The sequence below is a fragment of the Myotis brandtii genome, unplaced genomic scaffold (genome assembly GCF_000412655.1).
Source record: "Myotis brandtii unplaced genomic scaffold, ASM41265v1 scaffold240, whole genome shotgun sequence".
NCBI classification, from domain to species: Eukaryota; Metazoa; Chordata; class Mammalia; order Chiroptera; family Vespertilionidae; genus Myotis; species Myotis brandtii.
In genome coordinates, this window is record NW_005359064.1 from 3,275,351 (window position 1) to 3,293,454 (window position 18,104).

An 18,104-nucleotide genomic window follows, 5' to 3' on the forward strand; every position below is an offset into this window, starting at 1 on the left:
CCCTGCTGGCCATCTTGTAACGGCCATTTTGTGGTGGCCATCTTGTGGCGACGTTGCACATGACGCCACCTAGGCTTTTATTATATAGGATTTCAAGAGAGGAAGGGAGAGGAATGGAGAGATAGAAACATCAATAATGAAAGAGAATCATCAATCAGCTGCCCCTTGCACACCCCCCACACTCCCCCACCGGGGACCGAGTTCACAAGCTGGGCATGTGCCCTGATTGGGAATTGGACCGTGACCTCCTGGTTCATAGGTCGGTGCAGAGTCACACTGGCTGGGCATGGACCCTTTTCTTTAAGAACATATTCATAAGCCATTCCAGGGGGAAATCATGTAGCTCAGAAGAAGACATTGAAAACAGATATAATCTCTTAGGCTTTGGCCACAGAAACCGGCAGAGCTAATTCCTTGTTTAATCATCAGCTAAGTGAAGTGATTCTTTGTGGGCCTTACCTGGGTTTCTGCTGCGGCTGGGAGTTCGGGTGTCACTGCCTGGCCTCGCCTGCCTGGCCGCGCCTGCCTGGCCTGGCTCCTCTGACTTCCTCATGTCTTTCACCACCCATTTCTTCCACCTGGACTTGTCTGCCTGGATGATGTGATTCAAAGGATCTGTCAGCCCATGGAGGGAGGCAGCTCCCAGCAGCAGGAGGGACACGGAGCAGACAAAGGGAGGAACCAGTGTCCACTCCCTCTGGTCGCACTCTGGATGGACAGCTGCTGGGGCAGGTGGTGCTCGCCAGCTTTCCTGCACAGCTGTCGCTCTTCAGGGCATGGGTTTCTCAGGTGTCTCACTCAGTGCTCCCAGCCCCAATGCGTTGCCTGCTCCTGGGTGGGTTTCTCTAAGAGACCACGGGGAGAAGAAGGTGGAAACACCAACTTGAAAATGACATATGTACACTCATCATATACCCTGATGCATTTCCACATAATTTATCTATAAGATGGAGGGGCTGGAGGACTGTGTGTGCATATAGAGCATGAGTTTCATAATCTGTGAAATGGGAACGGTCACCCAGAGTTGTCGGGGAGCAGATGAATTACAGTGCATACGGCAGCGCTATAATCAACTGAGAAGCGATGTTAGAACACAAGGTGCTTGTTCTTATTTCACAGCACTACTGACAGGACAACCTGCCCACAGAACTTCTGCAAAGACAGACTGGTTCTGTCTGCACTGTCCACTGCGAGAGCCTCTAGCCCAGTGATGGCGAACCTTTTGAGCTCGGCGTGTCAGCATTTTGAAAAACCCTAACTTAACTCTGGTGCCGTGTCACATATAGAAATTTTTTGATATTTGCAACCATAGTAAAACAAAGACTTATATTTTTGATATTTATTTTATATATTTAAATGCCATTTAACAAAGAAAAATCAACCAAAAAAATGAGTTCACGTGTCACCTCTGACACGCGTGTCATAGGTTCACCATCACTGTCTCTAGACTCTTAATAGGTTAAGAGAAAGATAGCATCTGAAAGATTTGGTGTCTAGACTAAATTAAACCTAATGTATTTTGTGAAGAAAATATTTTATACTTTATACTTGGTTCAGAATCTTATCTTATTTAATTTTGTTCTGTCCTTTGGCAATTAACTACTTCTGAAATACAAAATTATTTTTTATATTTATATTCTATTGTTTCCAGCAAAAGATGTCCTTCTTCCCATCATGATTTTAAGCACTGTTTTATGAGAATTTCTAAATTCTAGACTTTAGAACACCAAATGCCAGCAGAAGGACATGAAGCATTTCTTGTTCATCACTCATGTTTCCTTCTTCGTAAAAATGTGTTGTGTGCAGGCTCCTCTTTCTCTAGTACAGGCATGGACATGACACGAAATGCTAATGCAGCGGTTCTCAACCTGTGGGTCAAGACCCCTTTGGCGGTCGAATGACCCTTTCACAGGGGTCGCCTAAGACCATCCTGCATATCAGATGTTTACATTGCGATTCATAACAGTAGCAACATTACAGTTATGAAGTAGCAACGAAAATAATTTTATGGTTGGGTCACAACATGGGGAACTGTATTTAAAGGGCCAGAAGGTTGAGAACCACTGTGCTAATGGAAAACCTCTCAGCACATAAAACAAATGTTTGCTTGGTGCCTGCCACGGGCCAGGCCCTGGTGACATGTCAGTGAGGGGCAGAGCCCCCAGCCCCGGTGAACCCGGCTCTGTGACAGTTAGGAACACGTACCGAGCACCCTGTGTGCCGAGCACTACCTTGTCTGCTTTGGGTAGAGTATGCTCGTCACTCCCGAGAACAGCTCCAGGAGGCGGAAGCAAGGGCCAGCTTTGCGGGGACACCAGCTCCGTGGCCCTCGCTGTACTGTGCCGAGCCTGTGCGGGTGGCTGGAGGAGGGAGGTCAGGAGGGAAGAACTGAGGCTGCCTTCCCTCATTTCCAGCCTAAGCAGCTGGGTCCTTGGTGGTGCCGTTTGCTAAGATAAATGTGAATAAAGATGACCAGGAGCTCCCTGTGGTGCAGGCTGATGGTGAGATGTTGGTTGTTTTGTTCAGGTTCCTAATAGGATATAGGTGGTCCACTCAAATAAAAATGGTTTCAGGAAGGTGTGGACTACAGAGGACTAATTACAAAGGAGGGAGCCAGGGCCAGGGGCCCCTACAGCTGGTGCAGGGTGGTGCACGGGCCTGAGGCTGGGGTGCTCCTGTGGGAGCTGCCAGGGATGGCAGGTGGGGGACGCTCCACCTCGGGTTCCCAGGGGGCAGGAGTGCCTTGTGGGGCAGCCCACCCCGGGCGCTTGGGCCAGAGTGGAGAGGGCCTCTGTGGAGAAGTGTCGGCTCCCATCGCACCCAGACAGTGGAGACCCGTGGGTGCGGATGCAGTTGACACCTCGTCTGCATTCGGAGAGGCCAGGCTGGGTCGGACCTGGCGGTATCAGCTGTAGGTGAGCATTTAGCACCTCAGGTCCAGCCAGGCTATCTTCTCCGGCTGCAGCACCACTAGCGGGAGAACCCAAGCGGGGCCCTGCTCCGAGGCCGGCGTTCCTCATGCGCTTCCTTCTCGTTGTCTCCGGCCTCCTCTCCTCCAGACTAAAGTGAAGACAGAGTTGCTTTAAAAGAGCTGCAGCCCAGGGTTCTTCCTGTATTTCTTGTCTTGCCTGGCCCACTCATACTCCCTGATGCTTTTCCAAAACTCCTACATCAAGGTGTCGTTTGGGGTTTTCTCAATCCTGCTGAGTCAGAAGACTGGCAGACAGGGGGACCCACAGATGGTCTGTTACAGACTCTGCCTCTGTTTGGCCTGGAGAAATTAGAATGAAGTCTCTTTACTGTGTCTGCTTGTCTTTGACGGCATGGAAGCAGTTTGAAGCGCTTTGTCTTGCGTTCTTGGTGCATTTTCTCAGGCTGAGCTCCTGCCCACCACAGGTTCATTGCTGAAGAGGCCGCGGCTGCGGGGGCCAAGTGCGTGCTCACCCCCAGCCCCACCTGGATTATCGACCCCATTGACGGCACCTGCAACTTTGTGCACAGGTGAGCATCAGCACGGGTCACCCCGTTCTCCTGCCTAAACTGCCCTCTTCTCTAAGACTTTGTCTTTCCCAAAGCAGCAGTTTTGGGGGCAGGAGTACATGAGCAAACCTCTAATAGGCTTATAGTCTTATTTAAAAGGTGATCAAGTCTTGATTGTTTTGCTTTGTTTTGTTAATCCTCACTTGAAGATATTTTTCCATTAATTTATTTTTTTTAGAGAGTGGAAGGGAGGGAGGGAGCAGGGGAGAGAGAGAGACACACATTGATGTGAGAGAGACAAATCAAGAGGTTGCCTCCCAAATGCACTGCTATCAGGGCCTGGGATTGAACCTGCAACCCAGATACAGTCCCTTGACCAGGAATTGAATCCATAACCCTTCAGTGCGCGGGCCGACACTGCTGTGTTTACAATATTGGGTTAAATTTAAAAGGCCCCCTGGAGAAGCAAACAGGGTTGGAAAGCAAGTGTATACAACCCAGCAGCTGCCAAGGGCATGAGGTGTGGGCAGGGGCACGTCAGGGTGGCCTTCCGCAGCTGCAGTTGGAGTAGGAGCAAACCTCATGTCGCCATGCGATGGGATGAGGAACCCGTTAGAAGCTGGTCGGCGCTAATCTGACTGGACCAACAACAGCCAGAGAGCAGTAGGTTGTGGGGAGGTCAGTGGGGCCGGTGGGGGTAGGGGCGGGGAAGTGAGCCACAGAGCCTGGGGGGGTGATGCGGACGTGGTCCCGTGCTGGACTGTACCCACTTGTCCAGGACTGAGGGCACTAACAGGGATGTGGTTTCCACAGAGGGTGGTTCTCCGATGGGAGCACTCATAGAGCCCCGGATTGCTGGTTGGCACAGGCTCCTGGCCCGTGCCCCGGTCCCCACTCAGTAGGTTGGGCATCCCGTGGATCTGCATTCCTGGACCATACTTGGAGAGCCCCTGTCATAGATGACACAGACGCTCCATTTCCTCATGTAACGTGATAAAGCGTGAGCTCAGCCAGATGATGGGGTCCTGGCTCTTGTCACTGTCCCCTGATGTGTTGCCACAAACAGTATGTTTATATGTAAGTCGGTAAACTACTTCCGATGTAGCGTGTTACTCACCACCCTTTTCTAAATGTGGTTTCTCTTCAGAATTCAGTCAGTCGTGCCCATACAGCTGACCCTTTCAAGGCAACTGAATAGTGCCATCTGGTGATAGCAGCAGTGTCACTAGACTATCAGTTTAACTAAAGCCTGACACCCCCTGGGAAGTTGCTGAGGCCTCACAGGGCTCCCCCCTTAGGTGTGTTTGCTGAGGGGAGCACCGGTTCCTCCTGTCTCGCTTGCCATTCTATGTGCGGTAGTGGGGACAGGGCGGCTGAGCCCTGGGGTGTGGCAAAGGCCACAGGTCCACAGGGCCAAGGGCCAAGGGGAACTGGGGCCAGAGAGACGACTTGGAGAGCATCATCCGAGGAGAAGCTGTGGTGCTGACCCCTATGGTTCCAGAGCTCCGAGGGCCACGGCCACGCATCTCATGGCCTGGACACCCGAAGCCTCTGGCCTCTGCAGATCAATAGGACCTGTTGGTCCTTATGTCCGGCGGTGGCAGTGTCGCGACTAAAGCGCCCGGGAGACAGCTCCTCTGAGAGTGGGAACTGAGGCCGAGCCTGGCTGAGGTCGCTCAGGGAGCCGGCCACCAACGACAGTGTCGCTCGGCCCCCGCCTCGGCAGGCAGCGCCCAGATCCGTGTGTGACTGGTTTCGTGTGGATTAGCTGAACCCAGCCTTTCCTTGTTCCTACTTGTTGTTAAGCTCTGATGATCTTCACATAAAGGAGAGATTATTTTAAAGACACGGAGTAGCAACAACGAAGTCACAACATAAAACCACAGGCCAACTGCATCGTCAGAGCCAGCCTTCCACCCCTGTGGCCCATGCCTGCTCGGGGGCTCACATGAGAGACGGGGTGAGGAGGGCTGTTGTCACCCAGACCCAACCTCTGGGTGGAGGCTGTGGCCTGGGCCTGTGCTGTTGCCTCCTGGGGGCCCTCGTCACGCCGCCTCGGGCATGGTCTGGCCTTTTTGGAGGTCTCGGCCGTCCCTTTAGGTCTCTGAGAACCAGGAAGGTGGTGATTACAATCCCTCTCCATCGGGTCCTTGGTCCTTGTTGAATCCCATCAGTTTGACATGTCTCAGAAGACTGCTTCCCTTCAAGGTCAGCTATCTTACCCCATGGGCGGCTAAGCCTGTTTGTCTTGGAAGCCGTTAGTGAAATGGGGGGGAAGCAGCTTTTAAAAAAACAGACCCACCCGCGCTGTAGAAAGGCCCTTCTGTGCCTCGACGTGCGACGCCGCGCAGCCACACAGAGGCTCCTAAGTGCCGCGTGCTGGTTTGCAAGAGGCCAGCGCGTCTCAGAGGGTAGCCATTCTGTTTCCTTCGCAGATTTCCAACCGTGGCCGTCAGCATCGGATTTGCTGTGAACCAAGAGGTACGTGAACCAAGAAGGCCCGGCCCCTGCCCTGTGGGCCCCCAGGGCTCCAGTCCAGGTTTCATTGAGTCATCTTCCTTTTTGGTTTCAGCCTCTGCACTCCTGTTTTTCTCTCTTTGTCCTGGGCCTTAATCATGACTAGTAAATCCAAGCATGTGTTTTTCAAATCTGAGAAAACAAGCGAACGCAAACCAGTTGGGGGTGTGCTGCTTGGGGCTCTGTGGCCGGCCCTGATTTCACTGTGGTCTTTTTCTGATGTGACCGTGGAAGGGGACGCTCTGAGCAAATTGTCCAAGTTGGTCTCCCGGTGACCCCTGGGGCGTGTGATTTAGACACACACAAAAAGAACTCCTATTTTTGGAGGACATTTTTAATCCCAATATTCCATTAATTCTTCTGTATCTTCCTCTAGCTGTCAGTGTGAGAACGGGGCTGTTTCAGGGTTCCCAGAGACCCTGGGGGCCAAGCAGCATCAGAGGCGTGGGATCAAGGCTTCAACTGTATCAATCAGTTTAAGCAATGACACTTAGAAAAGCCCTACCTTCTTTGTAGTCACTACAGTCAGATTTAAATAAGGCCGGGGCTGTGTTCTTCAAAAGCAGCCCTCCTTTGGAACACCATTTTTTTTTTATCTTAATCCTCCGCGTTAGCATAGCTTCCCTAGCGTGGAAACGGGGGGAACTTTACACCCGTGTAAAAGCACTTACGTTGAAGATAAACAAGATTTTCAATATCAACATTTGGGTAAGGAGTTAATTACTCACTTGTCTCTATTGAATGTGGCCACTGAACCGAGTAGGGTGTTGAGCAATCACCTCAGGGAGGGCAAGGTGCTTCGTGCTGGCAGGTTGCCGTGTCCGTATCTGAGGGAGGGCAAGGTGCTTCCTGCTGGCAAGGTTGCCACTGGCGAGGCCCACACCCCGTGATGGGTCTGGCGTGTGTGACTGCGCACAGGTGGTCTGGGCTTGTAGTGGAGGGCCCTGGGCAAGGGGAGCGTCCCCCTCTCCCTCCTCGTTCCCTGTTTGCCCCAGGGGTGCAGGGCCCCCACCACAGGCTCCCCAAGTCCAGCCCCGTTCGAGGACCGACCTGAATCTGGGAAGCCCTTTAAAGGCAGGGTAGTGGAGCCGGGAGCATGTGAGGATTGCTGGAAGGCTGGAGCCCTCGGTAAGCGCTGGCTGAACCATCCTCCCAGCAACAAACCCGATGCCTGCAGGTCGGGGAGCCCTTTCCACTGCAGTCCCGCTCAGCCCGGGCGGCCAGATGGTCCTGGGGCCTTTGGCCTGGGTCTCCCATTTGCCAAAGAGAGGAATACTTGGCTAACCCCGAGCGAGCACACTTGCGCTGTTCACCCTGACTAGTGAGAAGTCAGTAGAGGAAAGGCACAGAGCACTTGGTGTCAGGTGGCATTTGTTCATGCCAATTCTTTTTACCACCCCTGATTGGCCGCGGCCTGCTCACTGATTGACGGCAGTGTGGCCGCTGGCTGGTGCTCGCCGCTCAGGGACGAGCCCCCTGATGAGGCACGTCTGTCTTCCTGGGACTGCCCTTGGGTTCTGTGATTCTGTTGGCATTACAGATGCATTCTTCATTCTTCATTCTTCACACATCAGCAGTTTTGAGGGTTACATGTGGTTTGATTAGAGTCACAAGTAATCTCCCACCATCCCTGGGGGAGAAAAAAGCCTTTCTAAAGAATTCAGCTTTTTCAATAACTTTCAGGTACTAATGCTTCATTATGTTAAGGTTTAATATAGTTTTTTTAGTTTTAGTATATATATATATATATAGAGAGAGAGAGAGAGAGAGAGAGAGAGAGAGAGAGAGAGAGAAGAAGAAGGAAGAGGGAGAAAAAGATACAAACATCAGTGAGGAGAGAATTATTATTGATTGGCTGCCTCCTGCATGTCCCCTACTGGGGATCAAGCCCGCAACCTGGGCATGTGCCCTTGACCAGAATCGAACCTGGGACCCTTCAGTCCACAGGCTGACACTTAATCCACTGAGCCAAACCAGCCAGGGCGGTATATTTTTAAATGTAGTAATTTTTTAAAAGAAAGCCTGCTTCCAAGCAGGTCTAGTTTTGAATCTAAGTGCTGCTTTTTAATTCCCTTTTGGAAAGTATTTTCTAGCACATCGTCATTGCATTCGTCAGAACACTTAGAACGCCTTCGCCTTTGAGTTGCTGTGCTGTTTTCTATCTGCATTAGGTGAACTTGTTTTCTGCCCTGCCCACAGCTTGAGTTTGGAGTGATTTACCACTGCACAGAGGAGCGGCTGTACACGGGCCGGAGGGGCCAGGGCGCCTTCTGCAATGGCCAGCGGCTGCAGGTCTCCGGGGAGACAGGTGGGCCTTCGCGGCGTGTCTCAGTTCCCTTCGGACGGAGACATGTCAATGGAAAATGCCTGGGACGGTGGTGGACATCTCCTGCCGAGAGCTCAATCTCTTCTTAGGGACGCCGTGTCCCTGATGAACTGGAAACTGAGCCAGTTCTGTATCTTAATGTTTTTGTGAATGTGGCCAGGAGCTTTAAATAGTCTCATTCTATTTTATACTCACATCTTTCATCCTGAATGCTTAGAGACACCCTCCTTAGTTATGAGTGGGTCTCTAGCAGTCCAATGCCATGGGCAGAGCCAGAAGCATGCTCAGGTACATGTCAGCCATCATATGCCACCTGGCTGTGGACTGAGTGGAGCTGGCTTCAGTTTCTGAGGGAAGTCGTGTGCATAAGTGATGTTTTCACTCACCACAGGTGTTCCCCTGTCATTGTTACTCCTTAAGCAGAACCTCGAGGGCACCCAGCTCTCATTCAGGGACTGTGTTATACTTAATCTGCATGTTACCACGTATCAAGCACAATATGCTGCTTTAGATGTTTTGTTGACTCTTTTTGGCCTTTCTCTCTGATTAAACTGTAATATTTTAGCATTTTGTAGGAAGATACTGTCGGGGAGAAAATTGCAAGACAAGGAAAGAGCTGAGCCTGAGGCTAGGAGCAGGTGGATTAGGAGCAGACTTTAAAGGGTCCATAATGAAGAGAGCACAGTTCCTGCTCACTTCTCACTCACATGTTCTGCAGCAGGACATCATAAGGTGCCCCCACCCCCCACCCTCCGTTATTCCACTTGCCCGTCACGGCTTCAGTTTATGGCGCCCACACTCCTCCTCTGAGCTCCCTCTCCCTCCTCACTGCCTCCCTTCTCTACCCTTTTCCAGCTTCTCTTAAAAATGTCTTTCCTTGTGCCCTTTCTCCATTGTCTCTATTATTCTGTCTTTATTCCTCCTTGGATGACACCTGTGTGCCCAGATGGCCTCAGAGGCACTGAGAGGACCAAGAGGTGCCCTGCCCTCCTCTAGTAAGGAAGTGAGGCTCTCCAGCGTGCTCCACGACGAGCCGGTGAGAGCAGCGTCCCCTGCGTTGTTAATTTCTTGCATTTGGGTTTCTACAGCCAAAGGTGTTGACCAGGTGCCAGGAGGTGTTTGCTTCGGCACAGACTCCTCCTCACGGTGCCAGGGCCCCTGAGCAGCTGGTCTGTTGGGGAGGTGACCTGTCGTTGTGTGAAGGACAGGCTGGAGCAGGGCTGCCTTGGGCAGTCTGAGGAGGCTCCCCGCTGGGGGCGCCCATGGGAGTCACGAGCGCACCCAGGGTGAGGGGCCGGGGAGCCGGTCACAAGAGGCTCAGACAGGCAGGGGCAGCAGAACACACTAACCAGTTACCGCCTGAGTGCCAGCCCCGCCCCATGCCTCCCTCTCCCAGAAATGTTTTGTTTGGCTGAGTAAAAAGTGGCGTTAATTACAGCCACACATGCCAAGAGGCAACCACTCAAGCTGAATTGTGTAACTCAGTAGTGAGAAAGCATGTTATTAAACACACTTATGTGACCTTTGCTCTACATTTTATTTGATTATCTAACACTCCACGCCATTCACACACACTCGGCCTCCTGGTCGGCTGCCTGCGTCGCTCCGTAGTGCAGCATCTTCAGTGGGGCTCTCAGGCCATGGCCCAGCCCTGCTCATCCCTCCCAGTGGGCAGGGGCTTAGGGTCACACTGTATTTGGCCCATCATAGGCCCTTTGGTCCCAGACTGCCCTCGCTCACTGTCATAAGCCCTCCGTGGCTGCACACATGTTCCAAAGCTCTTTTGTGATTTTTTTTTCCAAAAAAAAATTCTGATTTATAAAGTCTAGTGTGTGTGTCAACTTGGTCGGTTTCTGTTTGATGGACGACAAGGTTTCTATGGGAGGGGATGGAGTGTACGCTCCAGCAGCACTGTCTTAGGTGTTGTGCAGGCCTGATTTCACATCCTGAATCTGCCACCTTCTAATGCTGTGACCTGAAACCTTGTCTTCATGTATAAAGTGGGGTGATGATGATGAAAACTTGGAAGGTTAAAGAAAATTATATATAGAAAGCACTCAACAAAGTCCCTGGCACATAGTACCCAAAAATAAGAGTCATTATCAAAGGAGAAACTTGAGTCTTCACACAAGATCAGTTATAGCCCGTTGCTGAAATAGATGCATTTCTGAAGGAAACAGCCATTAAAACAACCACCACTTAACTTTCCCCCTGTGCTTTCTTTGCCTTCTCTTTTTCAATTCCTATTAAACCTTTCTGGAATGTCTTCAATTCACAAAAACAAAAAACAAAAAAGCTACACTGGTTAGGGGTAAAGGATTAAAGGCCAGAATTTTATTAGTAGCTTTTTTCTTCAAATTGTACCAGGCAAAATTTCAAACATGTGCAAAGCAGACAGAAAAAGTACAATGAACCCACATGACCCACCACACAACTCCAAAATTGCCAACTCATGGCCAATTTTGCTTCATCCACACCCCTACCCAACTCCCAGCACCCCAACAACTCCCTGATTCAAATCCCAGGCGTGACAGCACTTTCTAGCCAGTATATCAGTATGGCTCTCTAAAACATACAGACAGTTCTTTAAAAAACATAATCACAATACCAATCTCACCCCCTTCTAAAATCATAAGCTATCCAGTCAGGGTTCAAATTTCCACTTTTATCATCTATGGAAAAGGGCCTTTCGGAGCCACAGTCTGGAGTCTAGAGGTCGTTGTAGATCCTGGATCTGTGTTTTCAGTGGACAGAGCTAGGGAATGAGTTGTTTGTAATATGAAATTCATCATGAGTCCATACTGATGTGCCCCATTCAAATTCATGACTACATGGTTCTCTAACTCTTCTATGTATGTCTACTCGACCCCATGCTGAAAACCCTAGTGCACAGTGATACCAGGAATTTAATAATATCTGCAATCCTTGTTCGCTTTATCCCACAACACACACATACCAGTTTCAGAAAAATAATACTAGCCCTTCTATTAACAAATGATTCCCGAGCCTGGCCGATGTGGCTCAAAGTTTAGCTTCTATCCTTCCTTGTCCTTTTTACCCTATAGATAACCATTAAAAAAATTTAAGTTTATTGTTCCATTGTTTATTTTGGTATGTTATTAAAAACAAGCAGCTGTTTTATTTGCTTTGATTCTGTTTCCATATAATTTCTGGTATTTAGAAAGGTTTATTCAGGGGTCCTCAAACTACGGCCCACGGGCCACATGCGGCCCGCCGAAAACATTTATCCGGCCCGCCGAGTGTTTTTGCCGCCGCTGCCTGTTGCTTAGCAGCCGACTAGTTTTTTTTTTTAAATATAGTCCGGCCCTCCAACAGTCTGAGGGACAGTGAACTGGCCCCCTGTTTAAAAAGTTTGAGGACCCCTGGTTTATATGATTATTCTAATAATTCTCTTTATATTAAAGTTTTTATATAATATTCCTAGTCCTCTCTTTTTGGGGTTGTTGTCTGTTACTTCCCTATTATCAATAAGGCAAATAATGTCTTAGTATTATAATGAAATTTGTTTTAACTTCACAGATTTCTAAAAGAAACACAGGGACCACACTTGAGAACTACTCCAATTGATTTCTCAGGAAGGACTATGGGAACAATATTCCAGGAGTTCTTACATGTTCATAAGTTTATCAGTGGCCATTATACTTGAAAATCCATTTTTCTGGTAGTAAAACACATGGCTCCCATTTTCTTGTGTTGAATGCCTTAAATTGTCTCCATCATCTTCTAGCATAAGCACATTACTGAAAAGTCTGAAGACAGTTTTTCTTTCCCTTATAAGGACTTTAGTTTTTTACTTGAATGCCCAACATATGATATTTTGTCTTTATAGTACAGTAATTTTAATAAAGTGTTGTTTCTTCTGAGTCTGTTTTCCTAGGTACATGGAATGCCCTTTCAATATATAATTTCAAGTTCTTTTTAAAAAAAAATCATCAAAGTTATTATCTTGAACTATAGTTTTTAGCATTTTTTTTATTTCCCAATTCAGTTGCTTTTCTTGAATTATAGTTTTTAGCATATTTTTATTTCCCAATTCAGTTGCTTTTTTTCCTTTCTTCCTTCCTTCCTTTCTTTTTATTTACTTAACTTTTTTTTGGTCTTCAGGGTCTCTTATTATATGTATGTTGGGTCTTCTCTGCTTGTCTGTATGTCATTTTCTTTTGAATCCTTTTTACCTTTCCACCAACTTTTAAAATCTCTTTTTCATCCTTTATTTTTTGTAAAGCATGATACATTGGGTTTATTCATTCTCTATTTCTTTAGTTTTATCTTCTCATCTGAAATGTTTTCTGATTCTTTCCTAAGTTATATCCCCTCTACTTTTGAGTTATGCTGTTCTTTCATATATTCTTTATTTCTTTTTTAAATTTTTATTTTTCAATTACAGTTGATACTCAATATTAAATTATTTTTTTTACATAAAGCTATTTTTGTTTGTGGGCACATCTTTCTGACATTCTTTGATTGACTGGAGAGATGTCTTTCTGCCCTGATTCTTTTTCCTTATGACAATGACAGTTGTGTGTGGGATTCAACCATCATTCGTTTACTTTTACTTTGTTCTACTAGAAATCTGTATTCCTGAACTCGGGGAGAGGGAGCGTGTCAAGATAGTTTTTGTATTTTCACAGCTCTAGAGCTCCCTCTTCTGTTTTTGTGACCTGTTAAAAAACATTGGCCTTGTTCTTAGATTTTTTTTCCTTTTGGGGGGTGTGGGGGGGGCTCTGTTTCCCTCCTTCACTGTTATCTGGATCATCTTTTTTCTTTGCCTCTGTTATCCTATCTAGTGAGTTTGGAGTTCACATACATTTCTACTCAGAACCTGCCCTACCAGGCCCTGGTTATAAGAGGTCATAGAGCTGATTGGCTCCCTACCTTCAGACTTTCCCCCACATCCTATACCAGGGACTCATGAATTGATGTGTGCACAGCTCCGCTCACGTTGACCCAAGCTGGCTTCCAGTGAGTGGCTCTTGGTGACTTTGAGGTTCTCCTGTTCTCAGGTCTAGTAGGTGCTCGATTCTTCTCTCTTCCTCCTGGTGTTGCGATGCCACAAGGTCTTATAGCTACTGGAGATTTGCTCTACCCATTGTATTTTGGGGTTTGGATATACCTTGACAATATAGTTTTTTGCATTTTTTTAAAAATATATTTTATTGATTTTTCACAGAGAGGAAGGGAGAGGAATAGAGAGTCAGAAACATCGATGAGAGAGAAACATTGACCAGCTGCCTCCTGCACGCCCCCCACTGGGGATGTGCCCGCAACCAAGGCACATGCCCTTGACTGGAATCGAACCCAGGACCCTCCAGTCTGCAGGCCAACGCTCTATCCACTGAGCCAAACCGGTCAGGGCTGCAATTTTTTGTTTATTTGTTGTTTGTTTTTATTTTGGTAAATGATGCCTATAGTTTTGTTTTCACTCTGCTAGTTCTGTCTGTTTTTATCAGAGAGGGGTTGTAGAGATTAAAATCTTTGTGGTTGTTGCATAGATTTCCAATTCTAAACAATACTTTTTATTTCCAAATTACTTATTTGTGATTTGTTTGTTTGTTTGTTTGTTTTTTACTTGTTTGAGGGCAAAAAATAATTTACTGAGGTGAAAGTCAAATAACATAAAATTAACCACTTTAAAGTGAACAGTTCAGTGGCAGTACATTCGCAGTGCTGCGCATTTGCACTCTCCAAGGTAAATCCATTAAGCACTCTCTCCCCCACACCTCCTCTGCCCACCTCCACTCCCAACCACCAATCTTCATTCTTAGTACTTATGTTTCTAACTTAAATAAAGTTAAATATTATTTTCATGTGAATAGCTCATAATGGTCTATAAGAGGCCTGAGAGAATTAGGACATGTATTAAAAACACATGCTGGTGTAAGTGTTGTTTCAGGAATTCTACGTTCAGCAAAACCAGCCAGAGCCCAGAGAGGATATTTTCCGGACTTAAAGCGCAGGCGCCTCATTCTCCATGAGTACATATTTCAATGTATACACACAACTTGCTTCGCTTGCCTTTAAATTGTAAAATTTATCTTAAGACAAGTACTCTTTGATACTCTGGGTATTTTTAACTTTGCTCCACTAGAAAAGGGTTTCAAACTGTCAGAAGTCATGAACTATATTTTTTCACCCTAAATAAAATCTGTTTTTTGAAAGATTATACAGAGATGCCCTACTTAAAATCTATTAGGTGTTTTTTTAATTGGGGTAAAATATATAACATAAAATTAGCCATTGTAGCCATTTATAAGTGTATACTTTAGTGGTATTAATTACATTCACAATGTTGTGCAACCATTACCACTATCTGTTTCCAAAACTTTTATCACTACAACTAGAAACTCTGTACCCATTAAGCTGTAGCTCTCCATTCCCAACACACACACACACACACACACACACACCCATGAAGACACAGAATATTTTAAATTAAAAATGTAATTAGCATTGATTAAAAACTAAAATATAAATATTGGATAAATAATAATAAAATTCAAAAATCATAGTACTTTAGATAATCAGGAATAATCATAATATAAGAAGATATTAAGTAGAAGGGACTTGTAATTTTTACCATTTTCCTTACCTAGGACCAAATAAAACAGTAGAGAGCATTTTGCCTGTAGGTGGCAGCACTCAGACTTCCTTTTTACTCTTGTGATTTCATTTGGGAAAAAATATATTAGCAAGAGTGAGAAAGAATAGATACATTGCAGCTAGAAGAGGATACAGAAATATCTTTTTACAAATTTAAAACTATGGAAAGAAACCCCTTCACCAGGCAAGCTTGAGTTTAAGTCTGGGCCTTACCACTAAGGCAGTGATGGCGAACCTATGACACGCGTGTCAGAGGTGACACCCGAACTCATTTTTTTGGTTGATTTTTCTTTGTTAAATGGCATTTAAATATATAAATTAAATATCAAAAATATAAGTCTTTGTTTTTTTTTTGTTTTTTTTTTTTGACTTAATCACTTTATTCCCACTAAAATGTAGGCTTCATGAGAGCAGGGGCTTCTGTGTCTTGGCCCTTCCTGTGTCCACAGTGCCCTGCACACAGTAGGCACTCAATAGCCACTCGGTGAAAAAATGAGAGGAGCTGGACTTGGGAAACAATAATACCTGTCTTGCATAGTTTCTAACTGATTCATGGATTTGTTACATATATGGAAAGAAACCCCTTCTTTCACGTATCACCAGGCAAGCTTGAGTTTAAGTCTGGGCCTTACCACTAAGGGCTACCTGACCTCATGCAGGTCCCTTCTCTAAGCTTGGTCTCCCAGCTGTGAACAAGGACAGTGAGACAGCGAATGTGATGGAGGACGGAGCGCACACATGGAAGTGTCTAGAAGAGAGTAAGACGTGAGCGATTGCTGTTCCCACACTGTGCTTAGTTTCCCTTGTGAAATAGCCCAAGCGCACTTAGTTTGAAAATCCCTGCTTTTCCTCACCAGCCCTGCAGTGGGGTATCTGCTTGTCTAGGCTGACACTCGAGGACGTTCCTCTCCATTCACCCTACAGCCAGGCCCTCCTTCTGATAAGGACATATTGGGCCAGGCCTTGGCCTAACGGAGTAGTCACATCGTATGAACCTGAGTAAAAGTGGGTACTTATCTCCCTATGGAAATTGATTATCTGGCTTTCTAGTTCCTGGGGGAAAATCTTCAGTGTCTTTCTTAATTATCAAAATCTAAAATATGCACACTCTTTCATTCTGAAATCCCACTGTTTTATTTTTTCAGAAATTCCACTTCTATTAATCTATCCTTAAAAACAGCCTGGTTGGTATGGCTGAGTGGTTGAGGGTCGACCTATCAACCAGGAGGTCATGGTTTGATTCCTGGTCAGGGCACATGCCCAGGTGGCAAACTCGATCCCCCCAGTAGGGGACGTGCAGGAGGCAGCCGATTGATGATTCTCTCTCATCATTGACATTTCTGTCCCTTCCTCCTCTGAAATCAATATTTTTTAAAAAGGTTTAAAGATGTTTAATTGATGAGGCATTTGTTTCCCTTCAAACATGGGTGGTCCCAGTTTGGAGTCATTTTGTTTTATTTATAATTGAATGATGATGATTTTCCTAAGACACCAAACTCTTCAAGTTTTCACACTAACCATTTTTGAAAAGAGAGAACTTAAATATCTCCTTCTGAAATCTGAATCAGAAAGCAGCTTTAAAGGAATGATGATGAAATAGAGTGTGAATTTTGTTTCTCTCTTTACTATGTCCTTACTTTTCAGCATAGCTATTAGAAAAATCTTATAGCATAAACCACTCAAAAGAGACTTATTCTAGAAGGAACAGGAGTCTGATATTTGAAGTTCACGTCAGGAAACCCCCGACTCTTCAGTTAGAACCAAGACTTGATTTTTCTGATGATGGGACGTTCTTTCTATTACAGATCTTTCCAAGGCCTTGGTTCTAACAGAAATCGGTCCCAAGCGTGACCCCGCTACTCTGAAACTGTTCCTGAGCAACATGGAGAGGCTACTCCACGCCAAGGCTCACGGGTACGACTTCAGACCCCGGAGCACCTGGGGTCACGGAGGAAGGTGCCAAACACACAGTCTCGCTACAGACTCCCCGGGGACTGAGAGGAAGAAAGATCCTGTGACGGGAACACACACCGCGGTGCCGAGGCCCAGGGCGGCCTCTGGTGCTGCCCTGTCCAGTGTGGGGGCTCACGCAGCAGCTGGTAGGGGACGGACAGGGGACCTTCGTTCCTTTCTGAGCAACTTTGAGAAGCCCAGGAACCGATCGCAGCCACAGCCACCCAACCCGCCAGTCCTGTGGTGCTTAGGCCCCTGCCTAACTGATGTTCTTCCAGTAAACACTTCGGAATATAAATCCGAGTCCCATTGAATCCTCTGCATCTCCCATCCTCACTCTAGGTCTGTGCTGTAGCTATGGCCACATGAGGTGATTTGAACATGTACAGAGTGAACAGTTGAGCTGTTTAGGTGTGCCAGCCGCATGTCCGGTGTGCGACAGGCACAGGTGGCTCGAGCTACCAGAGTGCAGAAGGCACCCGTCGCCGCAGAAAGCTCTGCTGGACAGCACTGCACGGCCCTCTAGACTTTGAGCTTAGAGCTTGTGGGAGAAGCCCGGTGGCTCCTCCTGAACGCCTGGGAGTGCTCACAGCGGGCGTGACTGGGTGAAGTAGGCGTGAGCACGGTGTAAGAGCAGTCTGATTGTGCCCGGTGCCGCTCACACGTGTGTGACTGCTCCTTCCCTCTCCTCCAGGGTCCGAGTGATCGGGAGCTCCACCCTGGCGCTCTGCCTCCTGGCCTCGGGGGCTGCGGACGCCTATTACCAGTTTGGCCTGCACTGCTGGGACCTGGCCGCCGCCACCGTCATCATCAGAGAAGCAGGAGGCATCGTGATGGACACGTCAGGTGGGCCCCTCTGACCCCGGGCTGGCCTCGGTCCCCGGGGATGCGACGCGGAGACTAGCCTGAGTGACCCCTCCAGACCGAGCGTCCCTCACTCCTCGCAGTCTCTGCTGACGGGAGGGCATTGGCAAGCGGTGGTCCCACCCTTCCCGCCCTTCCCCCCTTCCTACTCTGCCGCGAGGCGTGGAAATAGAGCCGAGGGTCAGACCACGGCCAGTAGGAGCAGCACCACCACTTCCCGTTTCCACGCCATTTGACAGTTTTCTAAGCACACAATCCGGTGAGACGGACAGAACGGGCGTCACGCTCCCCAGCTGGCGAAGAGGAGGCTGGTACCCCACAGCCCTGTGGCTCAGCAGCGTAC

At 47.5% G+C, this 18,104-nt stretch overlaps 1 protein-coding gene across 1 annotated transcript in view; it reads left to right on the forward strand.

The window, feature by feature from the left end:
• Nucleotides 1–18,104, forward strand: part of IMPA2 (inositol(myo)-1(or 4)-monophosphatase 2) — a 28,930-nt gene that overhangs the window by 9,324 nt on the left and 1,502 nt on the right. Inside the window, exons 3-7 of the mRNA XM_014540248.1 lie at nt 3,397–3,501; nt 5,916–5,961; nt 8,197–8,305; nt 16,750–16,858; nt 17,592–17,743. Of these exons, the coding sequence (XP_014395734.1) occupies nt 3,397–3,501; nt 5,916–5,961; nt 8,197–8,305; nt 16,750–16,858; nt 17,592–17,743 (521 nt within the window). The remainder of the gene's footprint in view (nt 1–3,396; nt 3,502–5,915; nt 5,962–8,196; nt 8,306–16,749; nt 16,859–17,591; nt 17,744–18,104) is intronic.